Source organism: Tachypleus tridentatus, chromosome 3 (assembly GCF_004210375.1).
Source record: "Tachypleus tridentatus isolate NWPU-2018 chromosome 3, ASM421037v1, whole genome shotgun sequence".
Classification (NCBI taxonomy): domain Eukaryota; kingdom Metazoa; phylum Arthropoda; class Merostomata; order Xiphosura; family Limulidae; genus Tachypleus; species Tachypleus tridentatus.
The window spans coordinates 92,956,457-92,976,431 of record NC_134827.1 but is presented as its reverse complement, the minus strand read 5'-3'; the positions used below and the strand labels follow the sequence as shown (position 1 = coordinate 92,976,431).

The 19,975-nt window shown below is 34.1% G+C and overlaps 1 protein-coding gene across 2 annotated transcripts in view; it reads right to left on the bottom strand.

Moving 5' to 3' along the window:
- LOC143247483 (dihydrolipoyllysine-residue succinyltransferase component of 2-oxoglutarate dehydrogenase complex, mitochondrial-like) overlaps positions 1-19,064 on the bottom strand; it is a 129,192-nt gene extending 110,128 nt beyond the window's left edge. The window contains exon 1 of one of the 2 annotated variants that reach the window (XM_076495701.1): positions 18,918-19,064. In XM_076495701.1, the coding sequence (XP_076351816.1) occupies positions 18,918-19,034 (117 nt within the window). In that variant the 5' untranslated portion in view covers positions 19,035-19,064. The remainder of the gene's footprint in view (positions 1-18,917) is intronic. The other variant, XM_076495700.1, reaches the window with a different exon arrangement.
- Positions 19,065-19,975: the final 911 nt, after the last annotated feature.

Below are 19,975 nucleotides of genomic sequence, written 5' to 3'. Positions count from 1 at the left end.
TATAGTTATTTTGATTTGTGCCAGACACTAATTCTTTCTTGGTTAATAAAATTCAAAATGGGGTGGGAGAGTGTCAAGCAGAGGTAAGTATTACTGGAAATATATTTTCAGTGTAGGAAAAGGTTAATTTCCAAAACATACTTATCATATGCTGACAATATAACCACAATCCTGCATGAGAAGGTTGAGGGGCCATTGCAGGAATAATCCATACAGAAAGCACCTGCATAAAACAGGAGTAAACTTGTGCAAAAGTAGGAAACCACACTATATTCAAAACAGATATCATCTTCACCTTCAACTCTGTTCCTGTGCCAAAGGTGGAATATAATATGAGTGATCATCAGTATATACAAGCTCCAACCAGATAGCCAAGATTCCACAACTAATGATACCACATTTGGAATTATGAGGAAATAGTGAACCTCTTTCCATGACCAATATACTAAGCTAACACTGATTAAAGAGAAAGATCATGCACTTCCAAACCAGGTAGCTTTTGTGTCAAATATAAACCAGAATTCTGAGTAGTCTCCTGTAGACGCTAGTGCTGCTGCTACCAACATTTGGAAAAATATCCAGGAACCCTAATAAAAAGACCCCCCAACTGTGGCCTCTTTTCCAAGAGTGCAAGAACACACTCAAAATCTCTGGAGGAAAAGCCTTTGCCTGCCAACCCAGGAAATGGAAACTAGGGGTGGTAAAAACTGCTCAGCTCTACTAGTTGAGTCTGGGAAAGTAAAACCCATTGGGGAATACTGTGGAATAATGTTCTGGACACTTTGCAATACATGAACCAGTTCATTACATTTTAAAGACGAAAATGATCCTGATTTATTTAACCTGAAGATCGGTAAGGATAAACATGATCCCTTTTAGCTTTACTCATGATTGTCCATAATAAGGTCATACAATCCAGTAAGCACCCAGATGGTCTTATGGAATACCCCATTTCACCAGAGCTTGTTCCAACCTGAATTAATTATAGTGAAAGTGATTGCTGGAGTGGAACTGAGAAGACAAAGCATACATGCCTGGGCAACATTCTCCACAGAGTATTTAGTGGCAAAATAAAGGAGCCATGGAAATAAGAGCATATGATTGAGAAATACTCACCCCTGTTAAAGTCTAGAAAAATGTGGTCCAAATAGTTATAGAAGTCAAACCCTCAGAACAAAAAACTTCCAGATCATTTTAGTAATGAGAAAGGGAAATTAGTAGGAGCAGTCTGCATACCAGCCTACATAATGTCTTGCAGAAGGCAATTCAACTGGGTGACTAATTACACAGAGATATAACAAATCTGGTGAGATGTGACATGCAGAAGAGAAATCTTCTTTATAATGAGAATCCATTATAAACCATGTGAATCAATTTACAAAGCCACCTTGTGAGGGTAATGGGAGACAAGTCATGGGAAATAGAAAGATCCCAATGAATGAACAATCAGTTCCTAGTACCTTGAAATGAGTTAGTGTAAGCCACAGCACTTAAGGGCCCTAACAGAACATAAGAAACAACTGGGATTAGTGCATTCATAAAGGTGGGAAATGGCTCAAAGATGGATCTTTCCCCATCTGTGGCTACCAGAGTCTTAGGTAGGAAAGACCTACAAGGGCAAAGCAGGGCAAATGTGGAATGATAGTCATATGCACATGGACTTCAAACTAATCCAACTGACAACATCCATGAATCAACAATGAAAGGTACATTTTAAGAGAAAGGTGAAATCACAAAAACTAAGCTAAGGGCTCAAAAGGAAGATAAGCTAATGGATGTAAAATGACTATAAAATCCCAATTTGGTAAATGAAAAGGTCATTTGGGCCAAAGCATTTGGAAGAATTTTAGTATATCTGGGAGAACTGAAGATTCAAAAACCTTTCAATACTTATATTACCTAAAAACAGTAGATAAGGATGCATTATATAAAGCAAGCCACTTCTCAAATACTGAAGTTATAAAACAGAATATTAGAGATAGTTTTGGATGAAAAGGGTTTAACTGCCTTTGATAAATATAATATTTTCATTGATAAACAATCATGGTTGGGCTATGAAGAGATTTTGTTTAGTACAGAGAAACCTTAGCAGTTAAACATTTATGTTGGACAACAGATCTTATAACTTCCAAACATAAAGACTGAATTTCTGAACATTTGGTGTGGGATATGCTGGGCCACATAGTGGTGTAAACATTATGTGAACAAGAAATAAGCTAATGTCTAACTGAAGTTGTCTCAACAGATTTCCAATGTAGAAGGGGTAGAGGTGGACATTCCTGCAGATACTGAATGGTAGAAGCCATGCTTAAGCTATTTAATAAGCAACCAGGAGAACTTGACAGGGAGTAGGACAAACCAGAGTCAGGACTTGGGGCAATAGCAAATCGAGAGTAAGGCATACAGATGTAAACCTGTCCAATTCTTACCGAATGCATCTACTGCTAATTGGAGACCAAAACAATTGCAGTTGAGAATTCCAATGAGTTGCAAAGGCAGTGATCATTGAAGACCTGAACTCAGAGCAAATCTGAAAAACCTCATTCATTATGTTGGAAGAATCCAGCTGGGTCGAGACAAGTGATCTACAATTAAATTCATCCCTCAAAGAACATGACATGCTAAAAGACTGATATGATGAGAAGGAGACCAGTGAAGAAAATCCAAGGTACAAAAATAGAGGTCATGAGAATATCTGCCTCTTTGATGAGAACTCTGAGGTATAACCATAGAATTGTTAAAATGTATCATGAAAAGTTTTCCTCTTAAAAAACAAAACAGAACTTAAATCACTGTCCAGTGTACTAAAAAAATTGGTAAATGTTGATATGGAGGGTAGATTCATCTTTTGTCCAAATACCCCTGAACTCTCCTGACCTAGAAGATAAGCTCTCCATTTCTGAAGAAATCCATCTGTGAAGATGGATCTCAGGATGAGGCAGTGGAATGGGAACTCCAATAACAGTATTGCCCTGAACTAACCATTACTCATAACTGATGATGTTGTTCCTGAGTAATCAGACATGACAATCCAAAGGATTGGAATGCATGATTCCTTGGATGCACAGTAACTACTGAAAGACATTGTATGTGCTTATCCCAAAAAGTACGAGAGGCTCAAGGGATGCTTACATCCCCAAAAGAAAGAAAACCAGCTGAGCTATTGGAGAAGACAAATAAAAGCCTGATGGCTCTTTTCCATGGCTTGAAGCCTGAGATAGGTTCATTAAGCACAACTTAAGTATTGAAAAACACACCCCTATGGATAAAATATTGTGTCAGTGACAGGATATATTTCTCCAATTTGATAAGGAAGTCTGCTTCTGTGACTTCTAAAAGAAGAATATGTGAGTGTTGTTCTACTACTTTGATAGGGAAAAAGCCAGAAGGAGCCAATCATCCATATAATAATGTATGCACACATCCAAAAAATTTAGGTGATGAGAATAAGCTTGTACAACTCTGGGGAAGGCCTAAGGTACTGAAGCAAAACCAAGGTAGTCCAGAACTTTAGCATATGACCCTTGTGCAAAGATCTGAGAAACCTCTGGGAACATGGACATAAGTACTGGAGTCATCAAAGGTGGTTATCCAGAGCTCTGGCACGAAGTGCCATTGTAAGGTGAGAAAAGATTCTATACTAAAGCGAGAAGGATCAAAACTGTTGACTGAATGGCAATCTCCTGTCTTCTTCCACTAATAAGCACCAATAAAATCCCTGAAAACTTGGAACAACCCTCTCTACTGCCTTTTGGCTAACACCTCTCTCATGGCCAAGGAAAGAAGATCCACTTGCCATAGATGTGTTGGATGTGAAAAAGCAACAGGTCGAGTAAACAGTGGTGGAAGTGATGTAAAATGAATGAACAATCTTGAAGTCAGAAACTAGAGTAACCACAAATCCTTGATGAAAAAGCTCCAAACATCCAGGAAGTGATGTAAGTGTTTCCACTACTCCCCAGTCCCTGAGATAATCACTGACATTGTTATCACTGGTCTACCCAAGCCAAAGATTTTCAAGAATACAGATGGACCCTATTATGGTAACTGAAAAAGACAAGAAACCAAGGAAGATAAAGATGACTGTAAACAGGCTGTATAAATATGAAAATCTGTATCTGAAACTCCAGCAAATAATATGCGATCAAGAAAAGGAGCTCTCGGTAACTTCCTAAGGTAAAAAAAACAAACAAAAAACACCCTTTCTAACAAAGCGCTTCTACCCAATAAATCTCAACAACAGATCTGCCAGGGAACCAAGGAATGAATGGAAGAAAACAACGAGTAAGGTATGTGGCAGCAAAATTCCCAACTCATCCTCAAATTGTTGACAGAAATATTGATAAGCTTCAGACAAAAGCTGAAGATAAATACCTTAAGACAGTCATGAGAGTAAGACAAACATGAAAACTTAATCTGTCTAAAGTGATTCGAGATTCCAATCTCAACCCCCCAAAAGGTCCAAAAGGGAGTCTATCCACTGGGAATCTAAATATGCCTCCTCCTGGTGGTGGTAAAAAGATTTTGTTTTTTCTTAAATAACATAATTGAAAAGATAACAGTAGAAATGCCCACCTTGTTTAAACACACAATGTAAATAATCATGAAAATCCTGTTGATAGATACACATGACAAATACTTTGGTTAGAAAAAAGTCATATTATTGGGATTAGGTGCTTATATATAGCATCTACATACAGGATGCTCTGAAGTTGGTGGAGAAATTTGGAACTTATATTTTGGCAAAGCATTTGTGTGAAGTATGAAAGAGTGGAGCAAATGTCCTCAATGCTTAGATGGGCAAAGAGTAGAAACCCTTTTTGTCACCACAAGGTACACATAGTTTACCTGGATACAGGAATCTTGGAGAGGTGATAAATGAAAAAAAATTGAACAAGATGACTTGACTGCATTAATTTTGAGAAAAAATTTGGAAGTCAAAAGTATGCTAAGGCTTCTAGGCAAGATAATGATTTCAATACAGGAAAATCTTGTCTTGCAAACCTTTTAACATTCTTTGAAAAGGTTATTGTTTGCGTAAATGAGTGTAAGGATGTAGATTTGGTGAATCTGAATTTCAAGATGCATTTGACAAGATAGCACATAAAAGGTTTATAAAAAATTTATCTCTGTAGGTGTGGGGAATAAGTTAACAAACTGGATATAAGAGTGACTGGATAGAAGAAAAAGTTATTACAAATGGAGTTCAATCAAACTAGATTAATCTCACACGAGTGGATTACCTCACAGCTCAGTCTCAGGACCTTTCTTTTTTGGTTTACATCAATGACCCAGATGAAGGAATAGTTAGTAAATTATTTAAATTTGTTGATGATGTCAAGGTCTTGGGTGTTACTAGCTATAAAGAGGATGCTGTTGATTTACAAAAGGATTTAGATCATATAATGAGTTGGGCAAATAAACAACAGACAGGTTTAATTATGATAAATGCAAGATAATGCACATAGATTATCAAAATTATAAGTATAATTTAGATGGGAATAACCTTAAAGTGTAATGAAGGAAATGGATCTTGGTGCAATAGTTGATCAGTCACTTAAGCTATACAAACTGTGCTGTCGCAAGTAGTAGGAGAGATAGGTTTTCAAGTTGTATCTACAGAAACAGTGAAAACAAGTCAAAAGAGGTTATAATTTCATTGTGTTCATTGTGTGTGTGTGTGTGTGTAAGTCATACAACTGAAGGTTGCTTAACGTCTAATAAAGGTACTTTCTTGATGTTTGGGTTTTTATACTTTCTAATATATAAACTATAGTTTTATTGATTTGCAATGTTTATAAATACAAGTTTTTCATTATGTTTATCACATCAAATTATTAAATCAGATAATTTTAGTTGCATTTACTGTTCGATGATTATAATAGGCTCAGCAAAATATCCTGATTTCTGAAATCTTTATTAAATTTTATTTCTATGTTTATCCTTTCCAAAAAATATACATAAACTTGTAAACTGGCTGCTTAATTATTTTTAATAGCAGTTTGATACATCTTACGATAAGCACTATCACCTCAGTTATAGTAACACACATTTTATCATTTAATTATCAATTTATTTCATTTACAGAAGATCACTGCAAAATAATTGCATACTTTAAAACAAACATGATAGTAACTGCTTGGTGGTATGCAGAGAACATTAGCAATTCATTTGCAAAGTCAGAATTGTTCATATTATCTTCAAGAAAAACATGTGATAAAATATTTTGAAACAAAAAGTTTTGTTTTGCAAGATGTGTAAATGCAAACTTAAGAAGAAACTAATTACAGTGGAACGCCTCTAAGCAGCCAGCCCTCAGATTCGATCACCCCTTGAAAGCGGTCATTCAATCACAGTCCCTTTTTTTGTTTACATAATCCCTAATTATGTACAGTGGAACCCCTCTAATCAGGCCACCCCTCTAATAAGGCCTGTTTGTCTCAGTCCCAAAGGTGGCTGCTTTAGTGGGGTTCCACTGTATTTCAGAAATTGCTTAAAATAAACCAAAACATTGGTAAAATGCCAACATCATATTAGAATAATGCACTGGTTGAAAGAGTTATGAAGATAGCATACACCCATTTGTTTTTATTGTTTGCTTGTACTGTAGATGGTTGTGGGGGACATTAATCAATTAACCAAATGTAATTAATTAACAAGACTGTTCATTGTTTAACTAGCAAGGACCACTAATGGTCCAGATCAAGGTCCTTTAAAATTCTGCCTTTCACTAAGGACTTTTGGACAAAATGCTGCAAGGTTAATGAAAAATGAACATACAGATACTTTTAAGTGGTATTTATAAAATTCAAGTTTAAACACCCTCCCAAAAAAAAGATACAAAGATTGTAGCCTTTATTATATTTCAGTATATCTCATACATGACTTTCAGATAATTTTTTAAATTACCAGATAGAGATTAAGTTACTGATATAGCTCTTCATAGGGTCTTATGAGAGCTCAGAACAATATTTAATAAACACCAGTACACAAGATTTGAAAGAAAAAAAACACCATAATTTTAAAGTCAAACATGCAAACACAACTTTACTTAAACAACATTTTGACAAAGTAATTCAAATTGTCTTTCATACAAATTACCCATGTTCAAATCCTTTAACCTTTAACTAAGATGAATTGATTATTTGTGTATAAATTATATCTTCTCTGTTGATATAGCTGGTTTTAGCACTTTTGCCTGGCTGAATCAAATTTACCTACATGTATATATCAATTTCTGAAGTCCATTTATTAATCTTGTTGTTAGTAATAAGCATTTTATAGTCACTTAGGATAATAGCTATTACATGCAAGTGTTAAAATATATTAACATTGTTCTAAAAGAATACTAACTTTCAAATTAAATTTACTACCTAGATATTTGCAATTATTCCTGAAATGAGTTACTTCAGTAGTATTATCAAACACACAAAGCAAATAACACATGCTGTAATCATTCCAAACCAGAAATATAAATACATACAACAATAACACTTGTACAAACTGTGCAGCTGCTATCAGTAAAATACACAAACATTTAAAATTTAAAATCCTCTTTCATTTAGTGAGTGATATAGTTGTACAGTTATTTATATGCAACATCTTTGAAAGTCAACTATAAGAATCTGCTTGTAAAGATGTCACACAAAACATACAACATGAAAATATGAAAGTGCAGAATGTCCATCTATATAATTTTTTTTCAAAGTTTTCAGTGCTAAAGGAAGGATGGAAACCAACTTACATGAAGACAACAAAATCTTTAGATTCTACATCTTTTTCTGAACTTTTGTAGAAAAAGGGTGGGTACAAGATAAAGAAGACATGAAAAAGATGTTTTTGGTTTTAATGCACTTTCCATCACTCCTCAACAACAAATAGTATTTTTCTATCCAAGATAAAAGATAAAACTCTCTTATGTAAACGTATTGGAAAAACAATTTCAAATAAACTATTTATCCAAATTTATTATACATAATAGACTTTTTATAGATTTAAATAATTATACAGATGTTTTTGATAAAGACAAACAACTTCAGATAAATGTGTTTATTCTACCAGCCATTTGGCTTACACCCTCTTCAAGGGCTTATGAATGCTGCAGAATACAAAACTGTTAAACTCAGAGCCATGGCTTTAGCTTCCAAGTACCTTTCTTTAGCTTCTCATATTACTACTCTTGAAGCTCTTATCCATCATTCAAGAATTTATCCAAAATACTTTTCTTTAGCTTCTCATATTACTGCTCTTGAAGCTTTTGCTGTGAAGCTCTCATCCATCATTCAAGAATTTATCCAAAATACTTTTCTTTAGCTTCTCATATTACTGCTCTTGAAGCTCTTGCTGTGAAGCTCTTATCCATCATTCAAGAATTTATCCAAAATACTTTTCTTTAGCTTCTCATATTACTGCTCTTGAAGCTCTTATCCATCATTCAAGAATATATCCAAAATACTTTTCTTTAGCTTCTCATATTACTGCTCTTGAAGCTCTTGCTGTGAAGCTCTCATCCATCATTCAAGAATTTATCCAAAATACTTTTCTTTAGCTTCTCATATTACTACTCTTGAAGCTTTTGCTGTGAAGCTCTCATCCATCATCCAAGAATTAATCCAAAATACTTTTCTTTAGCTTCTCATATTACTGCTCTTGAAGCTTTTGCTGTGAAGCTCTCATCCATCATCCAAGAATTTATCCAAAGTTGTATGCCATCTCCATCAAAAACATTGGATCATTACTTAATTCTCAAAAAAGTATTATAAAAAGGAATTGAACAGTATCTGAATTTATGTTAACATATTTAAATCACAAAAGACACAGTTTTATTTTTTTTAGGTAAAAAGTACAATATGCTGCTGAAGAGAGGTGGAAAGCGCGTGTTTTGTGGTCCTGCTGCACAACAAGCTTTCCAGTTCATTCAAGGCGTACCTTCACTTCAACTTACACCTATCTTACTCTGTAAAAGTGAAGAATGGGAATAGCCTTTATTAAATTTTAAACAAATCATGATGTGCATTTTCTGTTAGCTTGATCCATTTCATCATTGAATGAAAATATTCAAGATACTATAATTGAAAAATATCATTAACAATTATGCTTAACAAGTTTATGTATCTCATGAATGCTAAATAGTGAGTAGGTTCATTAGTACTTATGACTACACATGGCTGATAAAATAAGAGAAAAGATGGATCTGAAGTGGTTAAACTTAAGGGATTTGAGTGATGAATCACCCTTTTTCATAATTAATGGTTGGATTAGAGGACACAAACATTTTTGACAGGATAAAAGCCATCTTAAAAAAAAATTATTTTGTTTAAACAGGGGGTTGGCCTTTGGAATGGGTTGCCTTTAGATGTGGTAAATGTAATAAACTTAATGGAGTTTTAAGAGAAGGCTTGATAAGTATTTAAATAATAAAGGCTGGCTTTCACAGTTTTTCTTAAAGTTTATGTTAGATGTTGGGACAGGTAGATAGACCAAAAAGAGTCCCTATATTCTTAACCTTTAAGTTATATTAAAGTACAACTGTGACATACTATGTTCTTATAAACTAATGCCATATACCAACGTTTTATATTGTTTGTTCTTAAATTTTGCAGTTTGTAGTAAACTTGTCAATTCTTAAATATGCTTACAATTTCTTCATTGAATTCTCAAAAATTTGTTCTAAGAAAACTTACAAATACTTAAAACTGAACTTGTATTACTATCACACACATACATAAAGAGGAAAATGAAAGTAACAGTGAAAAATTCACTTCCTCTTACTGTACGAGCTCCTGAACAAAACACAGATCCTGTATCTCTCAAATACACATTAAGATGTGCACAAAATCAAATTTATACAAAACTAGATCAATGCCAATCAGATACTGTAAGTAAACAAAATATCCTTGAATGATGGATGAGAGATTCACCATTGTAAAGACTTGAAGACTAGTAATATGAGAAAAAAAGCTAATAGATAAATAAGTTTAAAAATGACAAATGAAAAAAACTTCAATCAGTAAGCTATAACAGTCAAACAAAGAAGAATTAAAGTGGCATATTAAATAACTAAAGTTAAAGCACAATTTGTGTTAATTAATTACAAAAGAGAGAGAGAGTCAAGAAGGAAAAGATAAGAGCAATGAATACAATAAAGTCAAGCAATCTTATTTCTTTTCCTAATGAACTGGGCTATAAAGCAGCTTAAACTAGTTGGTTGGTTGGTTGATTTAGTGTTTCATGGCACAAAGCAGCTAGGCTATCTGTGTCAAACATCCAGTATAAAGTTAAAAGTAAATTTAGTAAAATTAATAAAAAGAAATTAAGGTAAAACAAAACAAAGTTAAAAAACACATAAATAGAATAAAACCAATGTTTACATCTAGTCAATAATGTTACGAGAAAAACAACAGTAATTCAAGTTGTAAAAGACTTTCTGTAGCGTAACTGTAATTATCATAACTTGCCAGGAAGACTAACAGGTAAGTACAAAAACCACCATCAGTCACCTGAAGTTGGCCTTTCCAGTCCTGGTTCCGAGTTGGTTGACGTTATGGTCATTTTCAAAAAGGAAAGTAATATAAAAGTTTTAAAAGACATGTAGCAAAATTATAGTAATAACTCACCAGGATGATTAATGGGCAGCTCAAACAGCAGTGTTAGTCACCTGAAGTTGGCATTTCCAGTCCTGGTTTCGAGTTATTTAAAGTTATAGCCATTTTCTAATTTCAAATCGAACTAGATGAACTGTGATCTTTAAAAGGGAGCCATATCAAAAAGTTGTAATGCATAAATTAAAAACTTAAATCACATTATAAAGATTAATGGCCTTTAAAAAACTAAAAACATTACCAAGGTAGACAGTATCACCATCACCAATAACACTGTCTGATATTACGGATAAACCTTGGGACAGAATATACTTAAAATGATGCCGTCTTTGAGTGTCATAATGGCAGCAAGACAGTAAAATGTGGCTTATTGTGTAACATGAGTGTTACACAGACCACACATCGGTGTATCAGTCCCAGATAAAAGAAAATGATAAGTTTAAAAACTGTGACCAATGAGTAGTCGAGTTAGAACAACTTCCTGTTTCCGATCCTTATGGAAGCAAAAAGGACAAAGTCCAATACAGGGTTTTATTTGGAAAAGCTTGTTTTTACATTGCTAAGTCCAAGTCAACTGCCAGCTGGCAGAGAACTGAGCCTTGAATACAGGACCATAATCCATGTATGGAGCAGGCACAGTGATGATAGTGCTAGAGCAGATAGACTTGGCTGTGGTGTCGGCGAGCTCATTCCCACAAATACCAACATGGCCCAGTATCCAGAAAAACTGGATAGAAGTAGATGTTAAAGAGAAATGGGAAGGTTGGTTTTGAATATCGGCAAGAACAGGGTGTGAACCAACGTGAAGTGATTCCAGGACCAGTAGAGAACTAAGCAAGTCAGTATAAATAGTGCAGTTTGAGTACCACTTAGCTTCTATGTGATCCATGGCAAGAGAAATGGCATACAGTTCAGCAGCAAACACAAAAACTGTAGAGGGGATTCCGCATGCAACCACAAAAACCACAACAAATCATGGAAGAGCTCACACAGTCACCTGATTTTAAACCATCTGTATAAATAAGAATGGAAGGATGGCTAGAAAGATGTTCAGCAAATAGCAGACAGTATTTCCAATAAGGAGTGTCTACTTTTCTCAGATGACTTAAAGATAGGTCACAAATGGTGAATGTTAGAAGCCATGGTGGGATGGGCTGACCAGTGGATACAGCATTGTTATCCAAGGACAGACTCAATTCATCCAACTGCATCTGGATACAAAGGCCAAATGGAGCAATGGCAGACAATCTGTTCTGAAAAAGAATGGCCCACCGAGGAAGGAAAACACAACCCCAGGTGGGATGCTTTGGTAAGGAAAGAAGCTTTTAAACATACAGTAAAGACAGTTGCAAATGACAGAGGTGCAAAGAAGGTTCATGAGACTCGATGTATAAGCTCTAAACTGGGGAAGTGCAGAAAGCCCCAGTACAGAGCCAAAGTCCTTGATGATGAATAGGATCCAGCATCTTTAAGATCGATGGTCTTGGCAGAGCCTCAGGCAAGTTATCCAGAGTAGAGTTTTGATTGAAAAAGAGCATAATATATCTTTAGCACAGAATGTTGATCTGCTTCCCAAGTGGTGGAAGAGAGGACACGGAGGATGTTCTGTGCTCTTGTACATTTGGCCTGTAGCTGTTTGATGTGTGGTATGAAGGTTAGCTTACGGTCAAAGATAAGCCCAAAGAACTTTGTCTCAGGGACCACAGATGGCACAACTTCACTGATATGGAGTTCAGGATCAGGGTGAATACCCCATTGGCAGCAAAAGTGCATGCAAACAGTTTTAGAAAGAGAGAGAAGTTAAAGCCCTTTGCTGTGATCCACATCAGTAAACAATTGAGGGCAGTCTGTAGTTGCCACTCAATATACCATATATTCGACAACTGACATAAGATATGAAAGTCGTTGACATAGAGCCTGTTTGCAACAGTGAGAGGAAGTTGTTCAGTTATGGCATTAATTTTTATACTGAAAAGTGTGACACTCAGAACACAGCCCTGAGGAACTCCAAATTCCTGTAGAAAAGAATGGGAAAGTGTCGAACCCACACAAACTTAGAATTTCCTGTCCATTAAAAATATTTTTAATAAAAATGGGCAACTGACCACGTAACCCATATATATAAAGGTCTTGCAAAATGCCATATCTCTATGTTTTATTATAAGCTTTCTCAATGTCAAAGAATATTGATACAAGATGTTGTCATTTGAGAAAGGCTTCTCTGATTGATGCTTCAAGTCGAATCAGGTGGTCCATGGTGGATCACTGTCATCAGAACCCACATTGGGTGAGCAAGAGGAGGTTGTTTGATTCGAAGAACCAAACAAGATGAGCATTAACTATCCTCTCTAAGGTCTTACAGAGACAGCTCGTCAAAGCAATTGGATGGTACTTTGAAGGAATTTTGGGATCCTTCTCAGGCTTAGAGAAAGGCAGGACAATAACCTAGTGCCAGGCATCAGGAAAAACATTTTCCTGCCAGATCCAGTTAAAAACAATCAGAAGAATGGCAAGAGAAGCAGGAAATAGATGGCTCAGCATGTCATAGTGTACATTATCAGGTCCAACCAATGTACTGCCAGACCAATGAAGGGCCAATGTGAGTTCCACCAGTGTATAGGGATGATTATAGTCATAGACACAATCAGCTCAAAAAGAAAGAGGTCATTGCACCTGCCCAAGTCTTGATGGCCAGGAAGGTGGAAGAAGCAGAAGTGCTAGATAACCGGCAAAAGCTTTCACCTCGAGTATCAGCGATGCTCAGGGTATCAGCTACTTCCTGGCCATCAGAGAGCAAGATTGAGAGAGGGACAGAATTACATTGCCCACTGACCTTTTGAATCTTGTCCCATATGACTTTTGAACTGGTGATAGAAGATATGCCGGTTGTGAATACAAGAGTCCTTTTGGCTTTGATGTCTTACCCACCGAGCATGTGCATGGGCCCACTGGAAAGCGATGCAGTTCGAGAGAGTGGGATATCTATGGAAAGTATCCCAAGCCTGTTTCTGAGCCTTCTGTAAAATGTGGCATGCAGGATTCCACCATTGACAAGGATATAGTGGAAAACGTGTTGAGGTTTTAGAAATACAAAATTAGCAATTGCTTGTATAATACAGTCAGTTACTGCTGCCACACAGTTGTCTATTGATGGCTTACAGACGATAGCAGGATCAAGTTCTGCAAGAGCATAGAAAAATGGCTAGTTTGCTTGATCTAGCTTCCACCAGAGAACATGGGTCAAATGGCATCAACCATAGTCATTCTCTCTCAAAATTATAGGAAAATGATCACTACCTTGAGGATTATTGTCAACCCTCCATAAAAAATGGGAGAATAATGAAGGGGAGCAAATTGAGAGATCAATAGCAGTAAAGGACTGGCTAGGTGTATGGAAATAAGTAGAAGAACCAGTACTGAAAAGAGAAAGGATGTGATCAGAGAGCATATGCTCTATAGAGCATCCCCTCTAATCAATATCAGCACTTCCCCAGAGGGGATGATGTCCATTAAAGTCCCCCAGGATGAAAAAGGGTGATGGCAAATTTATGGAAATTAAAAGTTCAGGAAGTTATTCTTGCAACATAAAGGAATTCTTAAAAGTCTTGTTGCTTAAAGTAGGATATTTATTATCAAGAGTTTATAAAGTTATACAGTTTGAAAACAAATGTGATGATAATTTTGGTAAATTTTATAAGAACCTTATTTTTGAAAAAAAAAATAACATTATAGGAATACTTGAATTTCTTTACTAGTAATTCTACTAATAGAAATATACATATTCATAATTTGATCTCAATCTTTCAGAATAGCTTAATGGAAACGTTCTCGAGAGAGAATCTTCTTGCCTCCATGAAAACTTTAACCCAATCAGCACAGGTCAAAGGCCATGTCGTCGTATTTGTTGAATTCCATTCAAATGTTCATTGTACTATTATTTTATGAATTTATTTCAGTAAGTTTGGTATCCAACTGTAGATTATAATTCAATTTTTGGTATTATACATTAATTAATTTCTTAATTTAAAAATAGAGTATAAAAAAAATCCTAATCAGATTTTGTGTAGTATGTTCAATGCATCATTGGTTCAAATTAGATGTTTGTGATGTCTGAATACGAAGTATAGTTTCCTACAAATTATGAACTCAAAAATATTGACAACCTAAACTGTAAAATATGAACCTCCTATCTTTTCTATTTGCTGAGACATTTGTACAATTAATAAATCAAATACAGTGGCCATGTACACCTCTTTCCATTTTTTGAAACTTGTTTATGTAAGCCTACTTCTATCTATCACCTGTGAATACTCAATTGAAAGCTCAGAATGACCCTTGATGGTGGTCTTAGCATCTCTGAAGTTAAGCCTTAAACTCTTTTTTTATGCTAGATTCCAAGACTTTAGTTAACTCAGAATCTTATACTTTTTAGACCCAAATATAACTTAGTTACTAAGTGTGATAAATTATAGTGCAATTCTTCAGTATTAATATAATTAATTTATGATTTTCAGTTATTAAATATGTATGTGTGTGTGTGTGTATATATATAACCTAAAAAAGTCCTTTTGCTTTCTCCAATTGCAAAATTTGAAGAGACTTGGCAACATATGACAATTAGTAAATGAGTTTGTAACTAGAAGAGATAATAGTTTGTTCTACCTCTATAGCTACTATTCTGTGTTATAAGAAAAACAAGCATAAAAACTTGTATTTAAATAGTAATAATGTTCATATAAATATAATGTATTATAATTGATTATGAGTGTATTTTCAAATATTACTGCACTTAAACACAGCCAAGACATGTTGTGAAGGCCAGTTTGAGTACATGTGTACTGTATCACTACAAATTCTCTTAGTGTTAGCCAGGCATGGCTGGAAGGTCAGTATAATAAATATATATATAAATATATGATGTTATTAGATTTAAGGTATTTAGACTAAACATTTATGTTCTCATGCCGTAATTTGTATTCATTCTATAATGAAATAGCATGATTTATATTTATTTCATAATTTTTACAGGGGTTACAAGGTCGGTCAAAGTGATGGACTCTGTATAGAATTAGAGTAGAAAATATAACAGATAAAATAGAAAATTTTAACTGAAAACAAATATCTGAAATTAATTAGAAGGTTTTAGAGATTACACAAATGATATTTAAAATTTTAGGGACAAAGACAGTTTTTATTCATAACACACAGATCATTTTGCACTTGAATCAGAAATAAAACACTCAATATATTCACAATAAATATTGAGTAAAAATACTTGATTAAAACAAATCTAATTTTTTGTGTACAAAAGACTTGTAATGTTTACAAAATTGTACCAAACTTTGAGAAGATGCACATTCTACATTGATAGTTATAGTATAAATGCTTAATGTGTGCAAATGTGTATACAAACTTGTGTATTTTATACCGAGTTCCATTGTGAAGGGATTAAGATGCTTCACATATAATATGAAATTTAAAATCAAGAAGATTCATATGAACTCCAAGTTAGCCATTACCATTTAAACATCAAGTTTAATTTAAAACTCATTGTGTTCACCACATCTGAGGGTAACCCATTCTAAAGGTCAGCTACCCTGCAACATAAAAATTAAACCTGTCTTTAGCTGAAGATCATTCTTGGTTTTCTTAGTTTAAGCTCCTCTGAGTGTGGATTCCTGTATGTGGTGAGGGGACCTCCCAGGGATGGTTCTGTTCTTTCAGTTTACCTCCTCTGGGATCTAAACACCCACCCATGTGTTTGCTGTGCATGAAAACCCGTGAAGGAGAGGAGAAGATCCTGGTAGTTGAGGGGTCCAACCCTAACACACCACTTTGGCCTTGAATTCCTATAGATGGCCCCCATTGGGTCAGTCGAAATGTCCACTCGGGCTAGGGTCAACCAAGTATCATTATTTCCATAAATTGGAGGCTCATCCGATATAAATTTTAATATGCAATAATACAAAAAATAGGTGAATGTATGCCCAATGCCATGAAAAATATCAAGATCTGAATTTAAAAGTATTTATTTCTTGGAAAGAATAAGAGGACCAGTGGTGTGCTCAAAGCAGACCCAGCAATAACTTTAACAACCCTTCACAAGACTCATTTTACAGGTGCTTTTGAGTGTCAGGGTGACAGCACCTGTCAAATGTGAAGAAATCAGGCATGCAAATAACTAATGACACAACTAACAACAGATACCATGGAAAATAGATAACTTAACCATATTTCTGTAGTGTCACGTTTTAGAGACTGATTAAAAAAGCTTTATCAAATAGTTAAGTGAAATATATCATAAAAGAAAGCCAACATGGATTCATCAAAAAGAAGTATCGCATTACTTTTTTGAAGATGTTACTTTTTATTTTAACAAGGGAAAGGCGTGGATTTTTACTTAACTTTGATAAAGTAATTGATTAAGTGCCAGACAGGACATTAACTAAGAAAATAATATTAGTTTGCTTGGTAAAATACAAGTTAAACTGGTTGTAGGTTTATTACAGAGAAAGGAAAGGTTTATTAATGTAACACAGTCAATAAGAAACTTCTGACTAGCAAACCCTATCACGAATTAATTTGGACCTTTTGCTTTTGGGGCATTTTTAGCTGCAATTAGGACATTGAGGTATCAAAACTTTGATAAATATTTTTGTTTCCAATCCTTACTTTACACAGTGCATTCTAAGAAGAAAAGCATCCCAAAAGTGAAAAACTTCTTTATGGAATACTTTGCTTTCAGATTTTACAAATTTGAAGGAGTTTCAGTATTCTATAATCACAGTTGAATACATAAAGTTAAAAAGATGTGTTTTTTTATTTATCTTTAAAATAAGTGGCACAGCTGAAAATGATGCATCTCCAAGATTAGCTAAGTGACTCCATGTTGCATCTTGAAAATGAAAGAACATTGTTATACATCACAGATCAATACATAATGTAGAGTAAATAATGGACAGTTTTGCAGCCTTAGGCAACAATCTATGCATACACTGTGGTGTTATAGCATCAATCAATTTAAATAGTCTTTTTTTTCCATTAATCCTTATTTAAACTATTGTGCTAAGTCAGTTATTTTAATGTATTCATTTTAGAGCAATTATTATGTTTCACACTGTACTTCCTTTAAAACAATTACATATAATAAATATTCATTTACCTAACTAATAATTTATATATTATTATAACTATCATTATTCCAATGCATTTCTTTTTACATTAAATAGATGCTGGATATTTGTTTTTAAATATCAAAATTACCTTTTTTCTAAAATGCTCGATTCAGATGATGCAAAATTATCTAACCCTTATAAAAGCCACTGTATGTCACATTTTATCATCTCATTGTATTTGATTTCTCAAAATAGCAGTCATAAAAGGCCAAAATGCCTTTATTTAAGTAAAATTGTTTGATTATTGTCTACCAATCACAATTTCAGTGATGAGAGTGCAAGAGGGCTGTGCCATGAAATCTTATAAATGTAGCATTTGTATAATAAGTCTAAAGACGTAGCGTGATTACGTAGCCTAGACCCACGTTTATAAAATTTATCATTAAAGAAAAAATATTATTTTAATTTTCTAAACTTAAATTATTTCTGAATTAAGCTACTTTTTGTTATGCTACCAATGTTTTAATAAAAAGTAAACTTTTTTTTCAGTTAGGTATGCATTTCATTTTATATACTTTCAGTAAGCAGACTGCCAACAATATATGTTACACTTTTATTTCTATGCAAAATAATATAATTGTTGGAATGTTGTGTTACCAAAACGCATTGGCTTTTCTATTATTAATTGTTAATTTGATTTTTACTAACATCTACTCTATGAATGCACCAATAATTCACTTCATGAATTTACCGACGTTTGACTGGCTCGACTGCACTTTTCTGTCTCTTTTTGTTGGTTAAGCTTGATTTCGCAAAATTTAATCAGTTATCTATAAAATATGATATTAGGGTATAGTATGAGGCGTGGATGGTAGTATTTATCCGTCATTTTTAATATGCTATGCGATAGAAATTACTGATAAATAAATCATAAATATGACTGTTGTTTAGCTTATAATTTTATGAAATCGTTCATATTAGGAAAACGTTAGGCCTACTTTTTTAAGCCAAGAAATAATATAAGTTATAACTCAAGTATTATTAAACTCCAACCGGTGATAGTTGTAGCCTCTATTACTAGTACTACTCAGTAGTAGTAAGCAACTACAATAGTATGCACAAATACTTAATAATTTGAATTGGAAATTATCATTTTCAAACATACATCTTTAAGATATGAATTTCACTTTTTACGACTTACCTTTAATGTAGAAAAGGCTCTTACGTTATGATTAAAAATAAACCGATTAAGTACTCGGTTTACATTTCTCGATGAAGTTAGAGTAAATGCCGCCATCTTAAAGGAAAAACTGCGCATGCACTTTTCTTATTTTGCTATATTCCCAATATAGCCCAACATATATAGGAACACAGAACTAACAAGGTGACTTCAGGCTATTCGACCAATTGAAGTTATTCCTGTACATACTATCCACACGAAAAAATAGAAAACGAGATCATTAAATTCAATTTTGGCTTTTCAAATCCACATACCTTTCGAATGAAATCAGAACATGTCCAGATCGATAGGCTATTAGCTCCTCAATTAAAAATTCTCCTTAAGAATAAGTATGTATCTTGGTTATTAAAGTTTATGTTTATTTCGCCATTAGCTGAATATTATTCCTTCGCCTTCATTTATACAATTGCAACATTTACGTTTATTCTCATATCTAAACATTTCAAACCAGTTAAAATTCAGAAATGTCTTCAGAACAGGCAATTGGTGTTATTCCTATTGTAGTAAAGCAGTCCTTTCCTTGGCAGACATTTTAAACTTATCTGATAACGACAATAAATAACTTTATTTTCTCCTTTAACATTTCGGCAATCTTTAACACATATACATTTTCATAAATTGCTATAATCATACGTTACAAATGACGTTAACTGATCTACAACAAATCAACTTACTGTAGAAAGTAATTGTGATAGATAAATACGCTGACTAGTTCGGTCTTTATATTAAAATCAGTTTGCACTTTCCAACTAGTCTATCGATGCCTCACTAAACGTCGTATTAATAATCTTCAGTGTATTCTTGGCTATGACCCGTCAGAAATGACTGGGAAAGTACAACTCACACTTCGTAGTTAACGGAAATAAATACATCTTGCGAAATCAAGCTGGACGAACAATGGGACAGAAAGGATCAGTCAAACGTTGGTAAATTCCTTTGCGAGCCAATCAAGATTAAAAGCATTTATGAAATAAATTCATGGCGTATTTAAAGAATAATTGGTACAATTAGTTAGATTA